Below are 21,827 nucleotides of genomic sequence, written 5' to 3'. Positions count from 1 at the left end.
CAAATATTTTACTGAGATTCCAGAAATGTAAATATTTAATATTACATTTGTTTTAATATTTAAATAAATTTTATCAGCATCATTTTATAATCTCAGTCATTTTATTTAAAAACTTATTCGCTGGAGTTTTATTTTATAATTTATTTCATTTTATTTGTTTTATATAATTTTATATTTTAAAAAAGCACGACTTAAATAATATTTATTTCGCAGAATAACAGCATGGTGTGGGAGTTCCTAGTCTGGTCTGTCACCTTGACAACATTGGCCCAATGACAGCCCGCACGCGAACTAGGCCAGCCAATCAGAGGCGGCCGCTAAAGCTGCATGTCATTTCTGCTCCGCTTTGCTACCTGCAGCGTGTTTTGTTTGTCTGTCTGCCGTGAAAATCTGTTGGACCGCTGGCTGGAGCCAAACACGGGACGTCTCGCCCCACTTCACGCTCATGAGGACCCTAGGAGCCGCGGAGGAGACGCGGAGCGGGCTTCCTTGGAGTCAGGTGCCGCTGGATGAGAGGGTCTGACTAGGCATAATTTTCTACCCGGTGACAGAGGCAGAAGCAGCGGCGCATCCTTCTCCCCTCCCTTCCCTGCTCCTCTGTTGCCCTCCACGGCCGCCGCAGTCCACCAGCCATGGCCCTGGTGACTCTGCAGCGATCTCCCACCCCTAGTGCGGCATCCTCGGCCAGCAGCAGCGCGGGGGAGGTGAGTGGGAAAGCCGGGGATCGGGATTTGTGTGAAGAAACGCTCCTGCACGAACCGATACTGTGTGTGGCGACTAATATCCTGCAAGTCACCCCCGCCTGTGTGTTTTGTGCACTTGACAGGGTTTTGTTTCGCTAGTTTGTTGCAGCTTTTGCAGCGGATTTGTAAACAAAATCCTGCAGAGGGGGAGGGGGAGCCGTTCAGGGTTTAGCTGTCAAGTCAAAGTGCTCATTTTGCACTCAGAGGTTGCTCTCTCTGCTTGTTTATTGGGATTTGTGCTCTCACAGCTTTAGCAGTTTGGCAGAGTGGCAGTCTTTTTTACACAGTTTAGTCCACACAGACTGTTGGATTGACCCGAGATCTTTAAGTGATGCAATAAAAACTTACAAAAACAACTCTGTTATGGGGTGGCAGCTGATTTTAAGGGCACAACACGTGGCTTTGCCAGGATAACAATTTCCTCTACAAAACCACACAAACCAGCCTTTTTCTGACAGTTTTTTTATCCCTTATTTTGCAGATTGCAACTGCTGCTTTTGATATTATGCAGATTAAAAACAAATATATTTTCTGAGTTGCAAGAAAAAAACTGCGTACTTTCTTCATCACTAATTATTCATATCACATTTTCTTTTCTTTGGCTTTCAATTCTGTAATGAGGGAGACAAAAATGGATATCCGCTTTCTGACTCTTTAAGAGTTTATAAAGCGTTAGATAACTGACCAGCAGATGGCGCTACAGCAAGCCGTGTTAGAAATCATTTCATGTGAACGTTTAGAAAAACAAAACTATTTAATATTATAAAACAGGTTCGCTCCTATCTGTGCTTAATATTTTTAATATTTTAAAATATTTCAACTTAGAACCAATGAGCTAATTTAAGTAGTATCAACATTTGTTCATCTGCTGTTTTTATTCAAATCAGATTTTCTTTTTTTTTAAGCAGAGTGGTTAAGAATAGCATTAGGAAAAACTTAAATTGTGATATTTTTGATTGCTTTTTTTACGTTTTGGAGAAATAGACTTAATTTTCTCAAAATGACTGCAGTAATTATATATTTTTTTTTACAAACACTAAGCTGATTACATCTTGAATAACTGTTTTCTTAAATAATGAATTAATCTAAATTAACTTTTTAAAATGACAGGAACAGTCTAATCTTTAACATATATTTAAAAAAAAAAGTTGATTATTAGGTAAAATGAACTCAGAGGTATGCAAAGGTAAGCGACCTTCTTAGAGAAATGACCCATATTTCAAAGGCGATCTAAAGCATTTCACTCACAGCTGCTGTCCGATTTCAAAATCTGCACTTTCTTTTCTTCTTCTTTCAGGATTTCGGAAGTGATGATGACAGGAAAAATAACCAGAGGTAAGACTTAATCAGTTACATTATCCTGAAGTTTGACAACATCCTTGTCCAGGCATGGATCTGAACATGATGCATCTTCCAGAGCTTTTCTGAAGCCTCTGGTATTTTCTTGGAATTGAGATCTTTTGTGGGATTTGTTTTCAGTTCGGACTGAACTTTGACTCCAGCATCAAGCATTTCACTGTTCTCTCTATTCTTTCTGCCTCTGTGTAAAGAAACACAGTCTGTCAAAAAATTAATACGGCATTGCATGGATTTGGTAGTACTCATTGTGTGGCTTTTGATTTCTGGTTTCCATGGTGACACCGTTTGTAGCTGTTGCATTGGCCGTGTTGCTGCTTGTAGCTGCGACGGTCTAGCAGGGTGGTTCAGACCAGACATGTAAATAAAGTTTAATATTATTTGACACCTTTATTGATCTTAATCCAGATGTTAAAATTAGAGTATTACATCAGACCAATAAACAAGTATTTTTAAAAACAGATGTGTGGGCTTAATGAAAAGAATGTTTGCTCCTGCTTAAAGGTTGTTCTTTTCAAAAGATGTTTTTAATCAGACAAACGAGACTCATCGGGACATATATTCAAATTTAGTGAAGACGACTGTATGTTTCCTCAGTCTTATGATCATTTTTTTAAAACCCTGAAATACATCGTCAGCTCTGAGATATTACATAGCTGGCTGGCTAAATCCTTGTTTTATTCGTCTGCAAGATATCTTTTCTAAAAAAATAAAAAAAAGATTACGCTGTCCTTTAATTTTACTTACTCCCTCCAAAAGGCTGGTTTTGTTTTGTCATGACAGAGATTTCAGCAGCATCTCTGATCAGAGGAAGAAAAAACAAACAAACAAATTGAATCTATTTTAAGATCAGTTGAAGTCATAACATGTGGACAGACATGAAGATTTCTGATCTTAGAGGTAAAAATAAAGGCTGAACAATTTTACTAAACAAGTTGAACAGTTTTTTTTTTCATACTTTGACACAACAAAGCATCCGTGATAATTGGATGCTGCTTATAGTACTATTGTCTTGGTTCTGTTAAGGTTTTTGGACTTCATTCGTTAATTGTTGAACAGGAAAAAGGCCAAAAAGTTTTTTTGTTAGTGATATTTGTGCTGATATGCTGTGTTTTGGCTTCTCTATCAGATTCATATTGATACTCTGACTGGACCGCTCCAAAACATAATTACTGGTCACTTCACAGTTAGACTTATGGGGAATTTTGTTGTGATACCCAGCTGTGTTGCACGCTTTTTCACGTTGAGTAACGAACGTTGCGTTGTGCGGTACTTCACCCGGTTTGATTTGCACAAATAGTGACTTCTCTAATGTCTTTCCTGAAGTATTTGCACCATGACTTTGCGTTTTCATGCACCTGCAGCCTTAACACCAACAAACTGTCAAAATCTTGATTTTATAGAGGTGGTCACATTTTCTGGAGACCAGTCAGTCAAGTTTTGTTATTATCATATTATATTTGGAATATTCTTTTTGCTTTTATACAATAGAGGTTTGTTTTAAATCGTTTTAGGACCTGGGAAATGCCACGTAATTATCCATGTCGTAATCCACAAAGTCTTTAAATTAGGTTTTACTTTTTGTCCTGTTATTGCGGCGATGTGTCAAACACAAGTCAACATTAAACAACGCTGTGAGAAGAGAGTTTTACTTTTTTTTTGTTAGACTTTATCCTGTATTGCATTTCTTCCTGCCTATTCAATACTTAATTTTCCTCCATGGTTCTCACAAACAAAGCAGGTGAAAAAATAGATTAAATTAAAAAATAAAACAGTTTCTCATGCTCTTGCATAACAAAGTGAATAAACTTGTGTCCCCGCTCAGAAACAAGGCTTTTCTTTATCCAACCAACGTCACAGAAGTCAAGGCATGTGTCAGCAAAGCTTTGCTGAACACTCTTGCCTTTGTGTTGGATTTGTAGGCTGAAAAAAGCCCCGTCATGTTTCGTGATTCATCGTCGGCGCGAAGCCTTGATTCTTGCATGTCAAACATGAGACGTTCCCACCCGCCTGCACACACTCGCATGAATGAAGCGCATTGTTGCAGAGCGTTGCACCGCAAGAGCTGATTGCCGAATCACATGCTGCGAAGGGAAGCCGGCAGCACGGCCATGGAAGAAGCGTGAGGTGGAAGGAAAGGAGAAGATGAAGGATGTGGAAGGCGGTATGAGTCGAACCAAATTAGGCTAAATCCAGCTGGAGGAACGGGCGGCTGCAGGACATGGACACCAGGGTGGAAATGAGGGGCGCCTTCTGGACGAGCTTGAACTTCTCCGAAGTGACTGATAACATTAAAACCAGCAGGATGCATCTGGTTGTGAAGTCTTCACATGGAGCTATTTTCAAAGAGCTGCCTCACCTTGTGGAGAAAGCGTCTGTGACTCGGAGGGAGATTTGTCGCATGTAAGTTCTCAGAGCAGCAAGACGTAGCGAGCTTAAGACAGGAGAGTTTCATCGGGTCGATTTACTAATAGTTCTTACTTTTTTAAGCCTTTCAGTTACGGTAATGTTTAAGCACACTCCTCATCTTTTCATAGTTTGTTTGCAAAGAGCTAGACTTTTGTCTAATCCTTCAACGTGATCTGAAAGCAGCTCTTTGCATGTTTTTATCAGAGGTTTTTACTTGTTTCTCTTTCCATTTCCCAGACCATGTTGGTATCTTGTGTGAGACTAATGTGTGGTTTTCCCAAAAAAACTTTGCAACAATTAAAAAATATGTTATCAGTGGCATACAAGTAGAATATTTTCACCTTTTATTCTGGGTGGCAAATATGCACATATGGAAAATTTCATAGAGGAACATAAAGGGATACATTTCGGTTCTGAAGATGTATGTCGTTATCACCATTTGCTCTGCAATGCACAGAGCATCAATCATGATGCTGAACCTCTTAAAATCAAATCAAAGTGAAATGCTTCAGAATTTGATAAATGCTGTTAAAGTTGATAATTTTCCAATCTGATCAGGTCAATTTCTGTTTTTACTTTATATTGTCAGTGTCAATTTGTTCAAAAATCCAGTTGACAGTCTTCGTGTTCTTTTGTTTTTTTTTAAATAAATTATTGTTTCTAGTATTATGTTGGTTCAGCAAATCAAGCCTCGGACTCCTTTTTTCCTTTTTTTTTTTTGCTGCCAACTCATCAAATGACAGGAGCAGCAGAGCTGAAACAAAAGGCCTTGTCATGGTCCCACTCAGACATACCAGGCTTTGTGGGCTTTTGGTTGAAAGAGGAAAATAAATAAGTGGTGGAACAAAGCCAAACTCTGTACTGGGCTAAAGCTCTCTTTCTGCTGCCTTTGCGTTACAATGTGAAGTTCTTCTTTTGGCATTGTGATCTGCAAAGGGCATGTGAAACATGCAGTATGTCGTAAATGCTGGATTGGGACTCAGCTGAGTTCCATTTAGCAAAAATCCTGCCTAGTGAGCGTGCAAGGAGGTTTTTAAAGCCCCTTTAACCAGTGGGTATATAATACTTTAATGAGTCGGCACATAGAGATTTATTATTTGTAGTTATAAGTTTCTTGGCAGTTTCTAACTGCATTTACTCTGTTATTGAGTAAAGCTTATCATTACTGGAGCAAACACAGCATTCTTATGTTGCCCTAATTGTTTCTGTTGCCACTACCTTACTGTCCACTGTGTTGATGACCTTTGTCAGACCGATCTAGACCTTTTGTTTTGCTTTTTTTTCCCAGCATCAGTGAAAGCTTCTTCATGGTCAAAGGAGCTGCCCTCTTCCTCCAGCAGGGCGGCAACGCACAGGGACCAAAGACTCCGACGCACCACAAACATGCAGGTAGGAAGAAATAGACACCAAAAGCTTTGACACTCCAAATGCTCAACGCTAAACCATATTTTTCTGCAGTGTTTGGGGAAAAGTTTATTGCCTTTTTTTGTCACATCTGAAATGTTTCGGAGCAGCAATGAACAAAAATCAGTTTAATCAAACGATTATTTATCCAAAGCAGCTCGGCCCTTTGTGGAAGTGTAATTACCCCCTAACCCTGAAAACATGTTTTCATGCCCACGCAGGTAAAAACTGGTATTAAACATTAGTGATTGTCGACGATGAGTCTCTTACATCATACGTGAGGAACTTTGACCCACTCTTCTTTGCACACGCAGTTGTTTCAATTCAGCAACACTGGACACTTTTTTTTTCATATAAACTGCCTGCTTAAGGTTGTGCCACAGAATTGCAATTGGATTTAAGTAGGCCACTTGAAAACACTCACTTTGGATCTTGAGCCAGTTTTGCTAGTGTGCTTTGAATTATTGCTCTGCTGTATAATCCAAGTGTCTTTGTGCTCAAGTTCACAAATTGATGGCTGTGCATTCTTCCTCAGCTTTTTCTGCTTGGTTGCAGATTATTTGGGATCATTTGAGAAGGACCTTTGTGCTGATTTTGATCAGCGATAGTTTTCACCTTGAAATGCTGCCTTGGATGCTATTTTTACCCCGTCTCTCTTTCTTATTGTTGAATTGTGAGGCAGTGAGGCCTGCAGTGCTCTGATGATTTTCTGGGTTCTTCTGTGACGTTCTGTATGTGTCGTCAATATCCTCCTGGGGTAATTTTGGTTTTCACCTAGAAAGGTTTACCGCTTACTTTGTTCCGTATCTGTTCATGAATCTCTTTCCCTTAATAAATAAATCTATAATTTGAGAGCTGCATTTTGTATTTGCCCTGGCTATCTTTTATGTTAATGCTTCCTTTTCAGGTGATTTACCTCAACACCTGCAGGTGATGTTCAAGATCCTGCGGTCTGAAGATCGCATCAAGCTGGTCAGCTTTTTGCTCTTCTGTAAACATAAACATCATTACATTTATGTAGGCCTCTAATATTACTGAAACACAGTTAAAATATACACATATTAAACATCCATTGTGGGGAACTTATGATAAGGATGAGATGTTAAGCACTGCACACTGCAGATGATTCATATTTTAGGCTATTTCAACAGAAAGCACAGATGGCAGATATGACCCAAATAATAATCCAGACCTGCTTTGAACAACAACTTCAAGTCCTCTCTAAGTTGTTACTATTTTTATCGTTGGATTAAAGTTGAAATATCTCCACAGTGCTGCTCTGTTACGTCTTCACTGAAATAGGTTTTTTTTTAATCACCAAATATTCTCCTTTCGTCCCCCAGGCTGTGCGTTTGGAAAGCGGATGGTCGGAGCGCGTGCGTTACATGGTTGTTATCTACACTAACGGCCATCAAGACACGGAAGAAAACATTGTTTTGGGAATGGATTTTCCAGACAAGGACAGGTATTCTCTCTTTCAAGCCGCTACTTTCTGTGTACTTTCAGATTACTTAATTTTCTGAAATGATATTCTGCTAATTTCCAGTAAAAACTGCTCCATTGGGATGGTCCTGCCTCTGTGGAGTGACGCCAACATCCATCTAGACGGAGATGGGTAAGATGGCTTACTGATGAGTCTTTCTTTCACGCATGTAGTGTGTCTGTTTGGGGTCACATGGTGACATACTGCCTCCTACTGTCAAACAAAGTGAACTACACATAAGAACGATTCTTGCTGACCTGGTAACATTGCCTATGTATGCTGGAGGAATGTTCCACCACTTGGGCCCACTAAATGGATCCTGTCCCGCTTTTTAACCTTAAACAGATCCTTTTCCCTCCTTTTCTAATTCACCAGAGGCTTCAGTGTGAACACAGCAGGCCGGTCACATGTCTTCAAACCTGTTTCTGTGCAGGCTATGTGGTAAGTAGACGCAATATTTGGTTTCTGCTTAAATTTATGGCAGCAATTTAACAATACAGTGTTATTTCTTCAGAGCAACACAGAATAAAAACGGCAAATACAGTCAATACAGTTATTCAGAACTTCATAAGCTCTAAAATCGCATCATCAAGGACCCAAATAGAACCTTTTTTTTTTTCTGCTATTACGAAATAGATAATTTTCCACTATTCAATTGTTGGATGACATAAACATGTTTCAAGCAACAATGATGTATATAGCAATATGAAAAAAATCATATAAAAGTTCTGATTAATTTTTGTCCTTGTGGGTGTAATTTATTTCTTCTGTAGCTTAAGTTTGTTATTGGGTGAACTAGAAACTGGATACATGTTTTAAATTTGCATAGTGTTACATTTTTTTTAACTTTCCCCATTTTCTCTTGGAAATGAACTGGGAAAACTTCAGAGCACGCAGATTTCAAAACAGAGACATGTTTAAAATGACTTAAAATGAATGAAATGTTCATTGCAGTTCCATAATCTCACACTGAAATATTTAGAATTGCAAACATTTAATGAACGAATTATGAATATGTGGAATAAATCACTTCATCAACACTGTTAAGTATGGTAGAGGATGTATGATGCTGTGGACCTGTTTTCAGTCTCTGGAATTTTAAGTTTCACACTCTGTTGAGAAAATATTAACTTTAACTGCACCCAAATATTTTATTACTGTAAAATAATTTGGTTATTATAATTATAAACATGTCAGATGCCACCTGCTGGTCAGTTTTGAAAATAACAATAAATAGTGTTTTTTTTTTTTGTTTGTTTTTTTTTTTTTCCACCCTAGAAGCAAGTTTTTTCTCCGCTTTTAGTTATCTCATTACACATTATTCTGACTGGATGACCTCTGGATGACCAAGCTGCCTTTATGCCCACAGGTCTGCCCTGCAGGTCCTCCATAAGGCGTGCGAAGTGTCCCGCCGGTTCAACTACTTCCCAGGTGGCATTGCTCTTACGTGGATGGCGTTCTATGAGAGCTGCATCACCTCGGAGCAGAGCTTCATCAATGAGTGGAACGCAATGACCGACCTGGAGACCACCCGGTCCGATTCCCCCAACATGTTCGTCGACGGGTAAGAGCCCTGCATGCTTTTGGGTTTAATTGTTCTTTTGTTGTCCCTGTTTTAAATATTTATAGTTTAGTTTATAACTTGCTTTTTAGACCGACGGAGCGAGAAAGAACAGAGTGTCTTATCAAGTCCAAACTTCGCAACATCATGATGTTTCAAGACTTGGAGAACATCACGTCAAAGGAGGTTTGTGCCGGGTTTAAACCCAAACGGTGTGAAACGTTTTACGTCGTTGGCTTTTTGGCAAAAAGTGTTACTTTACATTTGAAACTGGATGAGATGTATCGAACGTTTTGCGTGTCCTTCTCGTAGCCGAGGACGAAGCAGACGATGGGTGGTCCGCGTTTCTTTCTCTCCTATCTTGGTTGATTTAGTTCGACTGTGATGTCACACAAGGAAACGTTCCTCTAATAAATTAAAAGCATGACACCATGATCTGGACTTTTCCAAGTTGTCAAAAGGAATAGTTTTGTTAGTATTTGTAAATTTCTGATTTTGAAGAAAGTCATTATTCTGCCAGTTTAGTTAATCATAACTGATTATACGTTGAAACATTTGACAGTGAGAAAAAAAAATAATATTATGTATGTAAATATCTGGTCACAACTGTGTGGTTATCAAAGTGACTGCATATATGTGGAGTTTTACAGTGAAAAACGTGAAAATAATCTGGAATAGTACAGCACAGTAATGAGCTCCTCCTCTTCAGATCCGTAACGAGCTGGAGCAGCACATGAGCTGCAACCTCAAAGAGTACAAGGAGTTCATCGACAACGAGATGCTCCTGATCCTGGGTCAGATGGACAAAGCCACGCTCATCTTCGACCACGTTTATTTGGTGAGTCCGTTTTTTGCTTCGTTTCATTTTAGTGACTGTTTTTGGTTGCTGCTGCTTTCATGGTTGCGCTGAATTATCAGCAACCACATGTCCGAACAAAAGGTGACGTCACATAATTTCTGTTTGCTTTAGGATAAATAATTGAACCTTTGATTACACTTAGTAATTATTTATTTGAAATTTCTTACACGTGTTCTTCTGTTTTTACTTAATCCTTTATCCTCTTGCACCTCTGAATAGCAGTAGAAGGTTATAAAAACATGGACATCTGTGCCTTGTTTCCTTGTAGGGTTCTGAGTGGAACGCCTCCAACCTGGAAGAACTGCAAAACTGCGGGTTAGCAGTTCATTCATCATTTGAAACTGGATGAGATGTATCAATATATTCAAGATTTTTCATGATAAAATCTTGAATATATTGTTTTACTCCATTTAAAAGCTGAAACAAAAAAAAATGCATAAAACATAACTTCCATATTTGACACTGTGTACGCGTCAGGAGCCTCAGGTTACAGATTAAAGAATTTCATACGCTTCCTTTTGCAGAGTCGGTTACATTCTGAACATCACCAGAGAGATTGACAACTTCTTCCCAGGGATGTTTTCCTATCACAACGTCCGCGTGTACGACGAGGACACCACCGACCTGCTGGCCCACTGGAACGATACCTACAACTTTATTGTCAAAGCCAAGTGAGAGCCCTTCACATAGACATGAATCTGACATCGCTTAGAGAGGATTTGTCCAAAATAAACACCATGTGAAGAACAGGAGATGTGGAGATGTATTATGAGTGTCTAGTGGAGAGAAGATTACTTGAAGTAGAAGTAATATCTTTTTTTTTTTCTTTTGTTTGATTTAGGAAGAATAACTCAAAGTGCCTGGTGCACTGTAAGATGGGTGTGAGCCGCTCTGCCTCCACAGTTATCGCCTACGCCATGAAGGAATACGGCTGGTCTCTGGAGAAAGCGTACAACTACGTCAAGCAGAAGAGGGGCATAGCTCAGCCAAATGCTGGTTTCATGCGGCAGCTGGCGGAATATGAGGGAATCCTCGACGCCAGGTCAGCTGATCTAGATTCTTATGCATGGATCCAATAAGACAAAAGGCTTTTTGGCAGATTTGCCTCAATGGAAATTAGATCATTTAAGTGTGTTTATTCTGTTTTCCTTTGTCATTCATCTACATTTTAATTAGGGGCTCACAGATACAAAAATTTAGTTCTCTCGTTTCCTTCTCTCCTCCTTTCCTTCTTTCCATCCTTACTTCTGAATTGTCCATATGTCCACACATCCGTCCGTACGTCTACTCACTGTCTTTCTTTTCAGCCGTTCATCCACCCATTGACCTCACTGTCCAATGGTCACTTTTTCCTTCCTTACATTTGTTTATTTTTCATCCTTCCTGTTTTTTCATGGTTCTCCTCTATTATATCTTCCATTAATTCAGAGTAAATGTGTAAGAACTGGCATTGAAAACTCTATAAACGAATGTAATTTTAACATGAAAATGAGTGGAAGCCTTTTCATGTTCACAGTAAACAGCGTCACAACAAGCTGTGGCGGCCTGACACGGACGAGGAAGGTTCAGACGATCTGCAAGCATCGGGTCACAGTACAGGTGGAGAGGAGACGCCGGTGCTCAGAGGGGAAGAGGCCTGGGGAGGCTGCGGGGCGTCGCCATGCAGGGGTCTGGAGATGGAGCCCTTAGACTCTCTCAACTACAACTATTACTTCAGACGTCTATCGGACTCTGCACTCGACAGCGAGCCGTCCACACCGGTGCGGGGGCCTCCTCTGCTGGGCATGGAGAGAGTTTTTATCGAAATAGAGGATGTGGAGAGAGATGCCCTGCTGGAGGACGAGGGTTTCCCCATGGCCCACCTGACTCTGCCCGGCGAGGGCACCGCTGCGCAGACCTGCAGCCGCCTCGACCCGATGGAGGACATGAGGCTGAGGCTGGAATTCAGCACGCTGGAGGAAGAGGACGAGGAAGAGGCCAAGAAGGAGGAAGAAGAGATGGCGGCCTTGGCTCAGACAGCCGGGAGTTCGGATGGGAGGAAGACGGGAGAGGAGGCTGAGGGGAACGAAGAGAGCCAGCTGGGATTAGCCAACCTGAACACCAACAACAGCAACCGCCTGGCTGCCAAGCGTAGCTGTCCTGCAGCTTTTGATGTGAGTTATTTGAATGCTTACCTTGATAAAGTGGTCAGTTTAAACATTATTTAGGTTTCAAACACAATTTTAAACAGAAATGCAGCTAGAAATTGTTCTGTTTTACCATTTTGGATCTGGTTTTTACTCTGAGCTTAAAATTTCTCAGTTTAAACTCACCTTGGAGAAAAAGCTGGGAAGTCTAACATCCAATTTGGATAGATAAACGTTTCTCACCGCATCCAAAAGCCAGTAGAAAATTTGTTGTAATTCTGGTAGCCTGTAACTCATAAAGTCAGACACATTACTGTACAATTTGTCTCTTGAATGTGTTCCTTTAAAGTGTGAATTGATCAAATGCAAATAAATTCACTCGTGTTAGCTAGTACACTGCAAAAAAGCAAAATCTTAGTAATTTTATTGTAGGTTTTAGTGCTCAGACTCCTGATCTTTACACAGATGTGCAACACAGCTACAAACAGAAAGGTCAGACAGTAAGAATTAGATTAAAGTCTGATGTAAAACCTTAAAATTGTCTTCAAAGGGTTAGATACTGAATACTAAGAAATGTCTGTGAATTTTTTTTTCATATGGTTTTTAAAGTGAATTAGAAATTGGCTAAAGCCAGTCTCGGCAACAGGACAGTATTATGATTTTATTTTATTTTTTTAAATTATGTTGCTGACTCTACTCTGTTTGTGTTTCAATTCGGATCGATTTAGGACAGTGCCAGCGCAGGAAACCCATTAAAAGTGAAGCCTTCCTATCAGTCCTGTAAAGACTGCATGCGTCTACCACAAGGGCGGCGCTGTGACCGCCCAGCAGGAGGCCGTTCACACCGCCTTAACCCCTCCCGCCACTGCACCGTACCCTCCATATGCATAGATCCTCCGGGGACACACTTTACGTCAACTCCGGTTCTGTCGACCCCGGCGGTCATCCCGTCTAGCTTGGTCCAGCCCTGCACTAACTTCTACCAATGTTCCAGCTGCACGCTCGGTAGCACATCCACCCCTGAAGCCAACCATCAAAAACTTTTCTCACCCATGAACTGTGAGGAAACGCCTCCGGACGGCAGCTCGGTGGAGACGGAGGACATGGAGGAGCCGCAGAACGGAGATCTGCCGGACGAGGTCACGAGGCAGAGTAGCGAGGCCATCGATGTGACTGAAGCCGACGGGCTCAAATTCGGTGCTGAGATTGCAAGTTTCCAGTAGGTCCTCCGCCTTAGTCCCAAACCGATGCATCCTCTCCATGAAGGAGCTGGCTTACCACTGCCTCAGCTGCTGTGATGGCTGTGAATATTAGAGGCTGTGGTGTTGCACCAGGAATGCAGAAGCTCTGCAGTGACCTCTGCTGTTTCAACCTTGCCTCATAACTTCAAAAAATAAGTCAGTACACTGCAAAAGCACGCTGTTTTTTTTGTCTAGTTTCTAGTGGAAGAACCTTATTACACTTGAAATAAAACAGAATTAAATTACAGATAGCTTTTCAGTAAGATACAGGAGCCTGTTTTAAGTCAATAATTCCTTAATATTGATTTTTTTTTTTAAGTACTAGTTCTACTTGCAGATTATATCACTGTATGTTTTTTATTAATATTAAGGAATTATTGACGTAAATCAAGCTCTTATCTTGCTGAAAAGTTATTGGCAAGTTAGTTTTGTTTTATTTCAAGTGCACTAAGATATTTGCATTAGAAACTTGACCAAAAATACTTAAGATTTTGTGCTTTTTGCAGTCTAGCAGCTATGTGCGGCTTTACAGAGAGTGCCCTTTTGTAGAAGCTGGCTGTTTTCAAAACCTGGATAGATGGGGAGAGAAGAGCTGCTTCCCAACCCGTCATTAGCTGTTTAAGAGCCTCATATGAACCCTGTACACTTTCCAGTCCCAGCACACATGCAGTTTCACCACATTTCAGTGGTGATGCACCCATCATACCTCTAGCAGAGGTTGTTAGGTCTAGTTCATGTTGCTGCCTGGATACAAAACGCTAAATTTGGCATTATATCTTAACACAAACAGCTTCTGTCGGCATGCTCTATGTTTTCAATCATATTCAAAGTATTCAGTATGTACTCATGCGGGAGCTCAATACAGTATTTACATTTGGGCCTGTTCTCACACATCATGTTATCCTCTTGCCTGCTGATATTGTTGCTGCTGCAGCTGCTTTTTGCATTGTGTGTGTATTCACAATAATAATTTGAGAGACGGATGTAATCATGAGTCTTTGGACTACACACTTTCCCGACTGTTTTGGTGAAGGACTGTTTTGTTCCCAGTTCTCTTTCCTTGTTAAGCCTGACCTCTTCTATTAAAGTCAATTGAATCATCTACTTTAGGTGCTCAGTTTAGCCCATGAGTGAGCATGCAGAATTACAAAACACGTTTTTTTTTTTTTTGTTTTGTTTTTGTTTTTTTTTAAACATTTCTTTATTTTTACATTTTTGCTTGTATTAATATTGAAGCTGCGGGTCACGCTATTTAATAACAACTGAAAGCACATTGACTTAAAATTCAATTTTGTCGTATATGGACTAAAATGTTAGTTACCTTGAGGTACAATTTGACTGAACCACTGTTAACTATTTCCTCCCATATCGAAGTTTTCCTGATGCCTCTGCCACGTCTTGTGTGTTTTTCTACTTTTTGATACAAAACTGTGCCATTTATACAAATTACATCCACTTTTAGGGTTTTTTCCCCTAATAAATGAGTAGCTCTAAAGACTCTAGAAGTCCTCCATGTAAATGAGGGAAAGTATTGCCCCCCCGGAATCAGATTGTACCTTCAGTCCTCACTTTAAAATTGAAAGAAAGAAAGAATTATAAGACATAAATAACAAGAAGCCTAAAGGTCGACTTAATTGTGAGTGATATCAAAATGCATTAAAAAACTATTGAGTCCCACATTCGATTTTTATTCTTGGTTATGGCTCAAATCATAGGCATCATAGTTAATCACATCCTATTTATTTAAATATTTAGTCATTTAAAGAACAGCCAAAATGTGTCACATTTTCTCTGCGGTCTTTGAGAGCTCTAATGGAGTGCATCTGGTATGCAGCGAGAGTTTCCTGAGTGATTTGAGCATGCATTGCTCGTTTTCATAGTGGCAACAAAGCTGACTTTATTAATACAGGATTTTAAGAACAGCAAGCTTAAAATGAATAAAACAGAATAAAAATAATAATAATTGAGAGTAGAATATTGTACAAGTAAAATTAGCAAGAAGAAAACATGACGGACATAAAAAAATCTAAAATTGAATTCACAATGTTATGCTGAGGCTAAAGCTAAAGGAATGAGACGTGTCTTTGGAGCAGATTTAAACATGTAGCTAGTGAAGAGGCCTTTCAAATTTCTATAATTTGGTTGCTTCAATGGAAAAAAAACCTTTTCCTCCCTAAGTTTTTTTTTTTGTGTGTGTGTGTGTCCTTGGCACCTCAGCTGCAGCTGATTAGCTGATCCGCCTGACCAATACAAAGATTTGCAAGCACATAATTTGAAGATGAACTGGGAACACACCTGACTCTGAGTACCATAATTTATTATATTTACTTAATGAAAAAAATATCTCAGGCTTTACAGCCTTGGTGTGATTAATGTGGTGTTTGCAACTCCACAGCAAGCTGAATCTGATCCTGAAGGTGCAGAATCTTATTCTTTGTGTAATAAAACTATGAAGACTGTGAAAAAAAAAAAAAAGTTTCGCCTTGACACTAAAGCACGGTTTTCCAAATATGATAGGGATGGTGTTTCTGGAGGTTATGGGGCCGATCCATTTGTAATTGCACATCAACCAGTCAAAAATGTATAATTGCTCTTAAATCCAGTCAATCTTATCTTCATTCTTCAAGAAATATAAATATAGCATAAAGAAATGTCAATGGTAATCTTCTTTTAACTATGTTAAAAGCTGGAAAATATTTGATATTGATAGCAAAAGCTGCTTTTGTTATAAACCGAGTGATCTATGGCACATGGAGGTTTCGACGTCTGGCCAATCCGTTGTCTTTCTAATTTTATTTTGAAGATTATTTTGGTTTTACATGAGCATCCAGTCCAACTCACAGTTGACCAGTTTATTGGAAGTTGAGCCATGATTAGTTTCTCTTTAGGTTGTTTCTGTGTAGCTGATGGTATGTTGTGTTTTTTTTTGTTTTGTTTTGTTTTGTTTTGGGGGTTTTTACGGTTGAACCTGAATGATGCCTGCTTGTGGGCAGGAAAAGCACTTGTTTGTTACTTTGCTCTGTCTATTTTGAGCACTTCAGGGAAATGAAAGAACTGAAAGAGTCATTGCTTTTGTGTTATTTTACAAATTTGTATACAACTTGGAAGAAAACGATGCACCCAGTGTGTCTTAGCTGAATCTGAGAGAGCTGCGAGATTGCTCTTCTAATGAAATTATAATACTTTGGGTGTTTCTCAAGCTGTTTTGTTCTGTCCTATGACTACCTGAGCATCTTTAACACATATTCCTGGAATTTTTTTAAAGAGTCAAACTATTATATTTAAAAGTATAATTCAATTCTAATTATTATATAATTAATTTTGCAGACTGGAATTGCATAAACCTATTCATCAAATTCTCAAGTTTTTCTTTTGTTTAGATTTTCTGACATCTAGTGGTCAAGCTGCAAATTGCAACTTCTTGAAAAGCTTCATCTTACCTACCTTGTGCCGCATAATTTCACATATTTCACTCATTAATATATTACTGTAAGTGGACTATGCTGGGATGTTTTAAATCTAGCCAACCATGTAGTCCACTGTAATATTAAATAATTCAGATTTTCTTGTTTTGCGTTTATCGTAGATATGTGCCTGTGCGATTGTTTCTATTTCTTTAAAAAAAATGCCTCTGAGAGTTTATTTATAAAATTCAGGTGGTACTTATAAAACATGTGTCTATCACTTAGAAGTATGAGGTCTATGCCCCATCCTGGTGCTATTATGTTTTATGGTTTTTACAATTGTTTTTGTTTAATTAGGATACCATTGTTGTTTTTACTTTAATTGCTAATATCTCAATGTTCTGTTTTTGTTTTTTTTAGACTTCTGTGAGCTTTTGGTGACTATTTGGGTATGGTTGTACTTTTTCAGCTTTGGTGGTTTCTTGCAAAGCATTTTCTGGTGTTTAAAAAAAAAAAAAGCCGGACAATTCGTACTCATTGCAACAACCGATTTTCTACTGCAATGAGACGGGGTCACATGGCTCCAATAAACAATGGCCGTCAGCTGAAGTTATTCTGGTTCATTTGGGGGTCATAATCAAAAGGTGCTGACCGTCCCAAAATAGAGATCAGAATCACAATTATTTGAAACAAGAGTTGGAATATAAAAGGTACAGAACATATTTTATTGTTAAAACTGAATCATGTGAGCTCTGAGTTCTCCATAATTCATGAAAAGCGGTTCAATAAACTGATATCCAAAGCTTTAGGGGTATAAAATGGAAGCAGGAAGGCATGAAATGGTGATGTATGGGTACAAAATGAGTACTAATTATCAAAACTTGCTCAGGAGCCTTAAATTCAAATATCCACTATGCCACCATCTAGAATATGCTCAGTTTTAGTTTTTGTTACCTGGTGCTCTGTCTGCATCAGTCTCCTTCTGCATAAGTTATTGATTACCTTACACTCTTAACAGCTGCTTTACTTCTGTCTTCAAACTACAGCACCCTATTTGTTTTGCTTTTTGCCTCACATTTAAATATCCTTTTGTACGGAAGTGCCTTAACTGTGGCCACAGCTCTGTTGTAAAGCACTGCAGCGATTGCAGATGGGTTTTCAGAAAATGCGTTTAACTTTTAATTTATCTTCACTCTTTGAAAGTTTATGCTTCTTGCAGCATTTAACTCAGCACATGAATATTGTATGCAAACATGTATGCTCATACACGCCGTCCGCTCCCTCATAACTCGCATACTTAATGGACTTCCATCTATTATTAGCCTGTAATGATACTGTATTTGTTATCGTAAAGCTTGCCGTATGCTGCATCGGTTCAGTAGCTGGCTGAAGAACATTTATTTGCTGGACAAAGATAAATCATCTACATCAAATTGTTACAAATTAAGAGTTTGTCTTTGAGATGCTGCAGTCTGGACAAGTCTTTCTTCTACAGTACATCAGCTTAATGAAAACATTAAGAAAAAAAATGCCAATAGTGTTATTGTGTATCAAGAAGCACTTGTGAATTATTGTGTTTTTAGCACAGTAAAAATGATTTGCAATCATTGTAAGTTTGGAAAATATTTTCCAGTTGTGAATTAGGTTTTTAAAATTTTTATTTATTTATTTTTCAGTTCAATTGGTGCCAAACACAGGCATCAAAAAGGACAATCCCAGTTATGAGCCGAACATAACCGTGAGGGCCGTGGGGCATGTTGTAGTTTAAAAAGGGGGAATTGTATTTATTGAGTGTACAGAGCACAAGTATTTCCCAAAGCATGTGAGGTTGAGATGAGTGGTAAATGTAGAAAAAAACACCTGGAGAGCAAGTTGATGTAATGTTCACCTTTTGTTTTCTGGTTATTTGTGTACTGTATCAGTGTTCAGGTGTACGCACTTTTTTTTTCTTTTTTTTTTTTCTTTTTTTTTACATTTTGTTACACTGTGTCCAGTCTGATGTATATAATGGAAATAAATAATTTTTCTGTAAAATCTGAGCAATAAGTTGTTGTAAATGCTTAGAGAGTGTTGTTTTTCATTTAAATTTTTTGAACAAGTGGATCACACAGAAAAAAGTACGTGTGGCGTTCCTCTTGGCTATATTCTTACACTCCTTGTTTTCCTCTCACAGTATGACACTCAAATCAGGGCGATGGGACAAACACTCCTTGTTGATGGCTTGAACAAGTACTTTCTGCAACAAAATGCCTCAAAACGCTCGTACTTTGTAGCTGGATGGTTTTCTCAGGCTTTTAAAGCACTCCTTCTTTTTCTCTTGATGTAATGGTCACCATAGTGGCTAAACACTTCAAGTTTAATTTCACCAGACCACGGTTTATGTGCTGCTGTTGGAGAAATGGTTTCTTCGTCTGAGTTGTCTTTCAGTGTTGGTAAAGGAGTTTTTTTCACCAGTCTTACCAAGCGTCATCACAGGTTATTTTGCTTTTCTGCAACATTTCAGAGCAAAACACATTTATCTTTGGAAACCAGAACTTCCTTCCTGAGTGAATTAATTCCTGGACAGCAACAAAAAAAAAAAAATGTGTGTTTTCTTATTCTTACCTGGTTTCTGACACTGGACAAGAGAAGAACTTTTAACTGAGACCAATTGTGCCCAAATGCAACTTTCAGGTGAATGTCAATAGAGAAAAAAGGAGAAACTGTCATGAAAGAAGCTCAGAATGTAATGATAAAAAGCACCAGCAAGGACACAAACCAGATCTGCCTGCTTCTGCTTTGACTGTCTTTTTTAGTCAAATCCAAGGAGCAGCAGGCGCTTTTATTGAATTAGTCAAATGAAATACAGCTGACATAACGGGGCAGGTGACTCCGGGAGGAGTGATCTCCCAGACGGACCAAAGTCCCAAAGGACGACGGTCAGGCGCAGCATCATCGTAGGTAAGTGTTCACTCTATCGATTTATCCCTCTGCCTGATAAAACTCTTTGCTAACACTGTTATAACTTGTGAAAAATTATCTCACTGTTATTGACACATAATGGTTTTTCTTTAGTTTTAATGCGCATGTGTTATGTGTTTATGGCTTAAATGTTAATGGTTGATTTATTTTGCTATAGTAATAGAATAGCCGTCATATAAAACAAACAGCAGGGCCAGATCAGTGTAAAATATCCAAACAGGGGGTTTATGAACACATAAACACGTCTCTGAACCTTAATTAAAAACATTTCTTGAGTTTTTGTAAACCCTTTTTTCAGCTCTTTACATCATAGCACATCCCGTCTCGCTTGTCTCCATGTAAATTTTACTGTGCGGCTTGATCAGACATCTGAATATCACCTCCGACAATTTGAATTTCAGTTTATTACCGACAGTAGAGTCGATTCTGCAACTGGAAAACAAGGCCTCTTCTAAGACGGAGATAATAGTTCGGGTACTCTTGGTCACAAGGCTCTTATAAACTTTTGGCTTGCACTGTAAGGCATGAGAGACACAAACATGGGAAACGGGCGTAGAGACAGAAAAGGAGTGGGGCTGGAGGGGGTTTCACAAGCCAATACCATGGATGCCTCCCACTGCTGCCATTTTAACACATCCATCTCAAAATAACGCTTCAGATGCACTAAAGCCGCAAGAGCACGCATCTGTCAAGCTGCTAAACTGCCGTCACCGACACACCAGATGAAAAGAGCTGCAGTGAAAACATGTTAGCTGATACGGGGATATAAGGAGTTTAAGTTGAACAAAATGTGGCAGAACTCCCACACTCCGGTCAGAAAATGTCCCTTTTGCTGATCCAACTTTTCTGAGTTTATCTTATCCAGTACATTTCCATAATTGTCAAGACAGGGAATACAATTAGTATACTATATCTTTATTCTAATATTTAACTAGCAAAAATTAAAGCCACACTGTCTTCCCTTTTGACCTTTTTGACATTGTCATGTAGCAAAAACTTAGTGTGCTCTATCTGAATTACCACAAAAGTTTCAGTGAAATTAAATGTAAAATAAAACAACAGTAAAAACAACTGCTTTATGAAAGTCTTAGACATTTTTCAGAGAACTTCAGAGAACTAACAGCATAATGCAGGCCAAGGATAAAACCAGACAAGTCAGGGATGAAGTTGTGTTGAAGATTAAAGAATTATTATGGTATATAAAAATCTCAAAAAGCATTGTTCCAACCATCATCCACAAGTGGAAAGAGCGTCACATACCCACTGATATTTGGCCGTCCACTTAAAATTACAGACTGGACAAGAATCAGAGAAAAAACCTGGAGGCGTAAAGTAACTGGGGGAGCTGTAGAGACACACAGCTCAGGTGGAATAATCTGCCAACATGCAGGAACTCCCTGACGTGCCACAGGTTTTGACCTTTGCAGAGAAGAAGCAGGAAGAAAGTCATTAAAAGCCTTGCAAGATATAAATCCCTTATGGAAAAAGAGTGAGATTCTTATAGCTTAGAAATCAGTAAAACAAGCCACAGATGTGTTTTGTTTATGTTTTGATTTACTTTTGTTCAATCACTGGAAAACTTTCAATGCTAGCTGTTAAAACCAGAGCAAAAAAAAAGCAGGATAATCTTGCTAAAATGACAATTAAATTAATCCCAAAGTTCATTTTAAATCAACTTTATTTGGAGTTTAAGTGGTATTTCAACAAAACTACCTGGTATTGCATTGTTTTGGGGATCATTTCTGTTTAGGTCTAGTGTTTTCTTTGTAAGTTAAATATACTCAGGGCGCCTGACCGTAAAGTCAGTTGAGCTGTTTTCCCCTTGTTATAATCCCTCATGCACCGTCCATCATGTCTGCAGCTAAAACCGGCTCATCAAACCACAATTCCCCTCATGTGTCAGAGCCTTTGTGACTCGAATCACGTTTTCCCGGCGACCTTTCTGTAGCTCCCGTCACCAAAACAATCATAAACATTCAGACTGTCTGAAGGAAGGCACGCATGGCACAAACAAGTCTTGTCAACACAGCAGTAATTGGCAATGTGGGGTTCATCAGAACTGAGTAGGTGTCTCTGTAGTAGAAAAATTTATTTCATAGAAAATCAAAGCTTAGTGATTTAGGTTCAAAGAAAAACAAAAGGCGTATTTATTTCGTTGACGTATTTGTCTGCAGGCGTGGGATCATTTGATCATATCTGACCTTGGCACCTGGCAGCTGACCTCCTATCAACCTTATCTTGTTTCCTTTTTGGCCTCTTGACTCACTGGCAGCAGTCAGA

At 39.1% G+C, this 21,827-nt stretch overlaps 1 protein-coding gene across 2 annotated transcripts; it reads left to right on the top strand.

Moving 5' to 3' along the window:
• Positions 1–319: 319 nt before the first annotated feature.
• ssh1b (slingshot protein phosphatase 1b) lies at positions 320–13,419 on the top strand. Of its 2 annotated transcripts, XM_015058138.1 has the most exons (15): positions 320–704; positions 2,041–2,078; positions 5,797–5,897; positions 6,820–6,884; positions 7,256–7,377; positions 7,459–7,527; positions 7,771–7,836; positions 8,765–8,959; positions 9,049–9,142; positions 9,666–9,794; positions 10,084–10,130; positions 10,340–10,486; positions 10,657–10,857; positions 11,332–11,968; positions 12,670–13,419. In XM_015058138.1, the coding sequence occupies exons 1-15, from the start codon at positions 633–635 to the stop codon at positions 13,162–13,164; spliced, it is 2,478 nt and encodes an 825-aa protein (XP_014913624.1). In that variant the 5' UTR covers positions 320–632; the 3' UTR covers positions 13,165–13,419. The 2 variants fall into 2 exon arrangements, with proteins under 2 accessions (XP_014913624.1, XP_014913623.1); XM_015058137.1 differs by lacking the exons at positions 320–704; positions 2,041–2,078 and adding an exon at positions 3,873–4,502.
• The last annotated feature ends 8,408 nt before the right edge of the window (positions 13,420–21,827 follow it).

Source organism: Poecilia latipinna, unplaced genomic scaffold (assembly GCF_001443285.1).
Source record: "Poecilia latipinna isolate Pla-1442-1.1 unplaced genomic scaffold, P_latipinna-1.0 Scaffold1519, whole genome shotgun sequence".
Taxonomy (NCBI): Eukaryota; Metazoa; Chordata; class Actinopteri; order Cyprinodontiformes; family Poeciliidae; genus Poecilia; species Poecilia latipinna.
The sequence above is the reverse complement of the archived record's forward strand: the minus strand, read 5'-3'. Positions and strand labels throughout refer to the sequence as shown.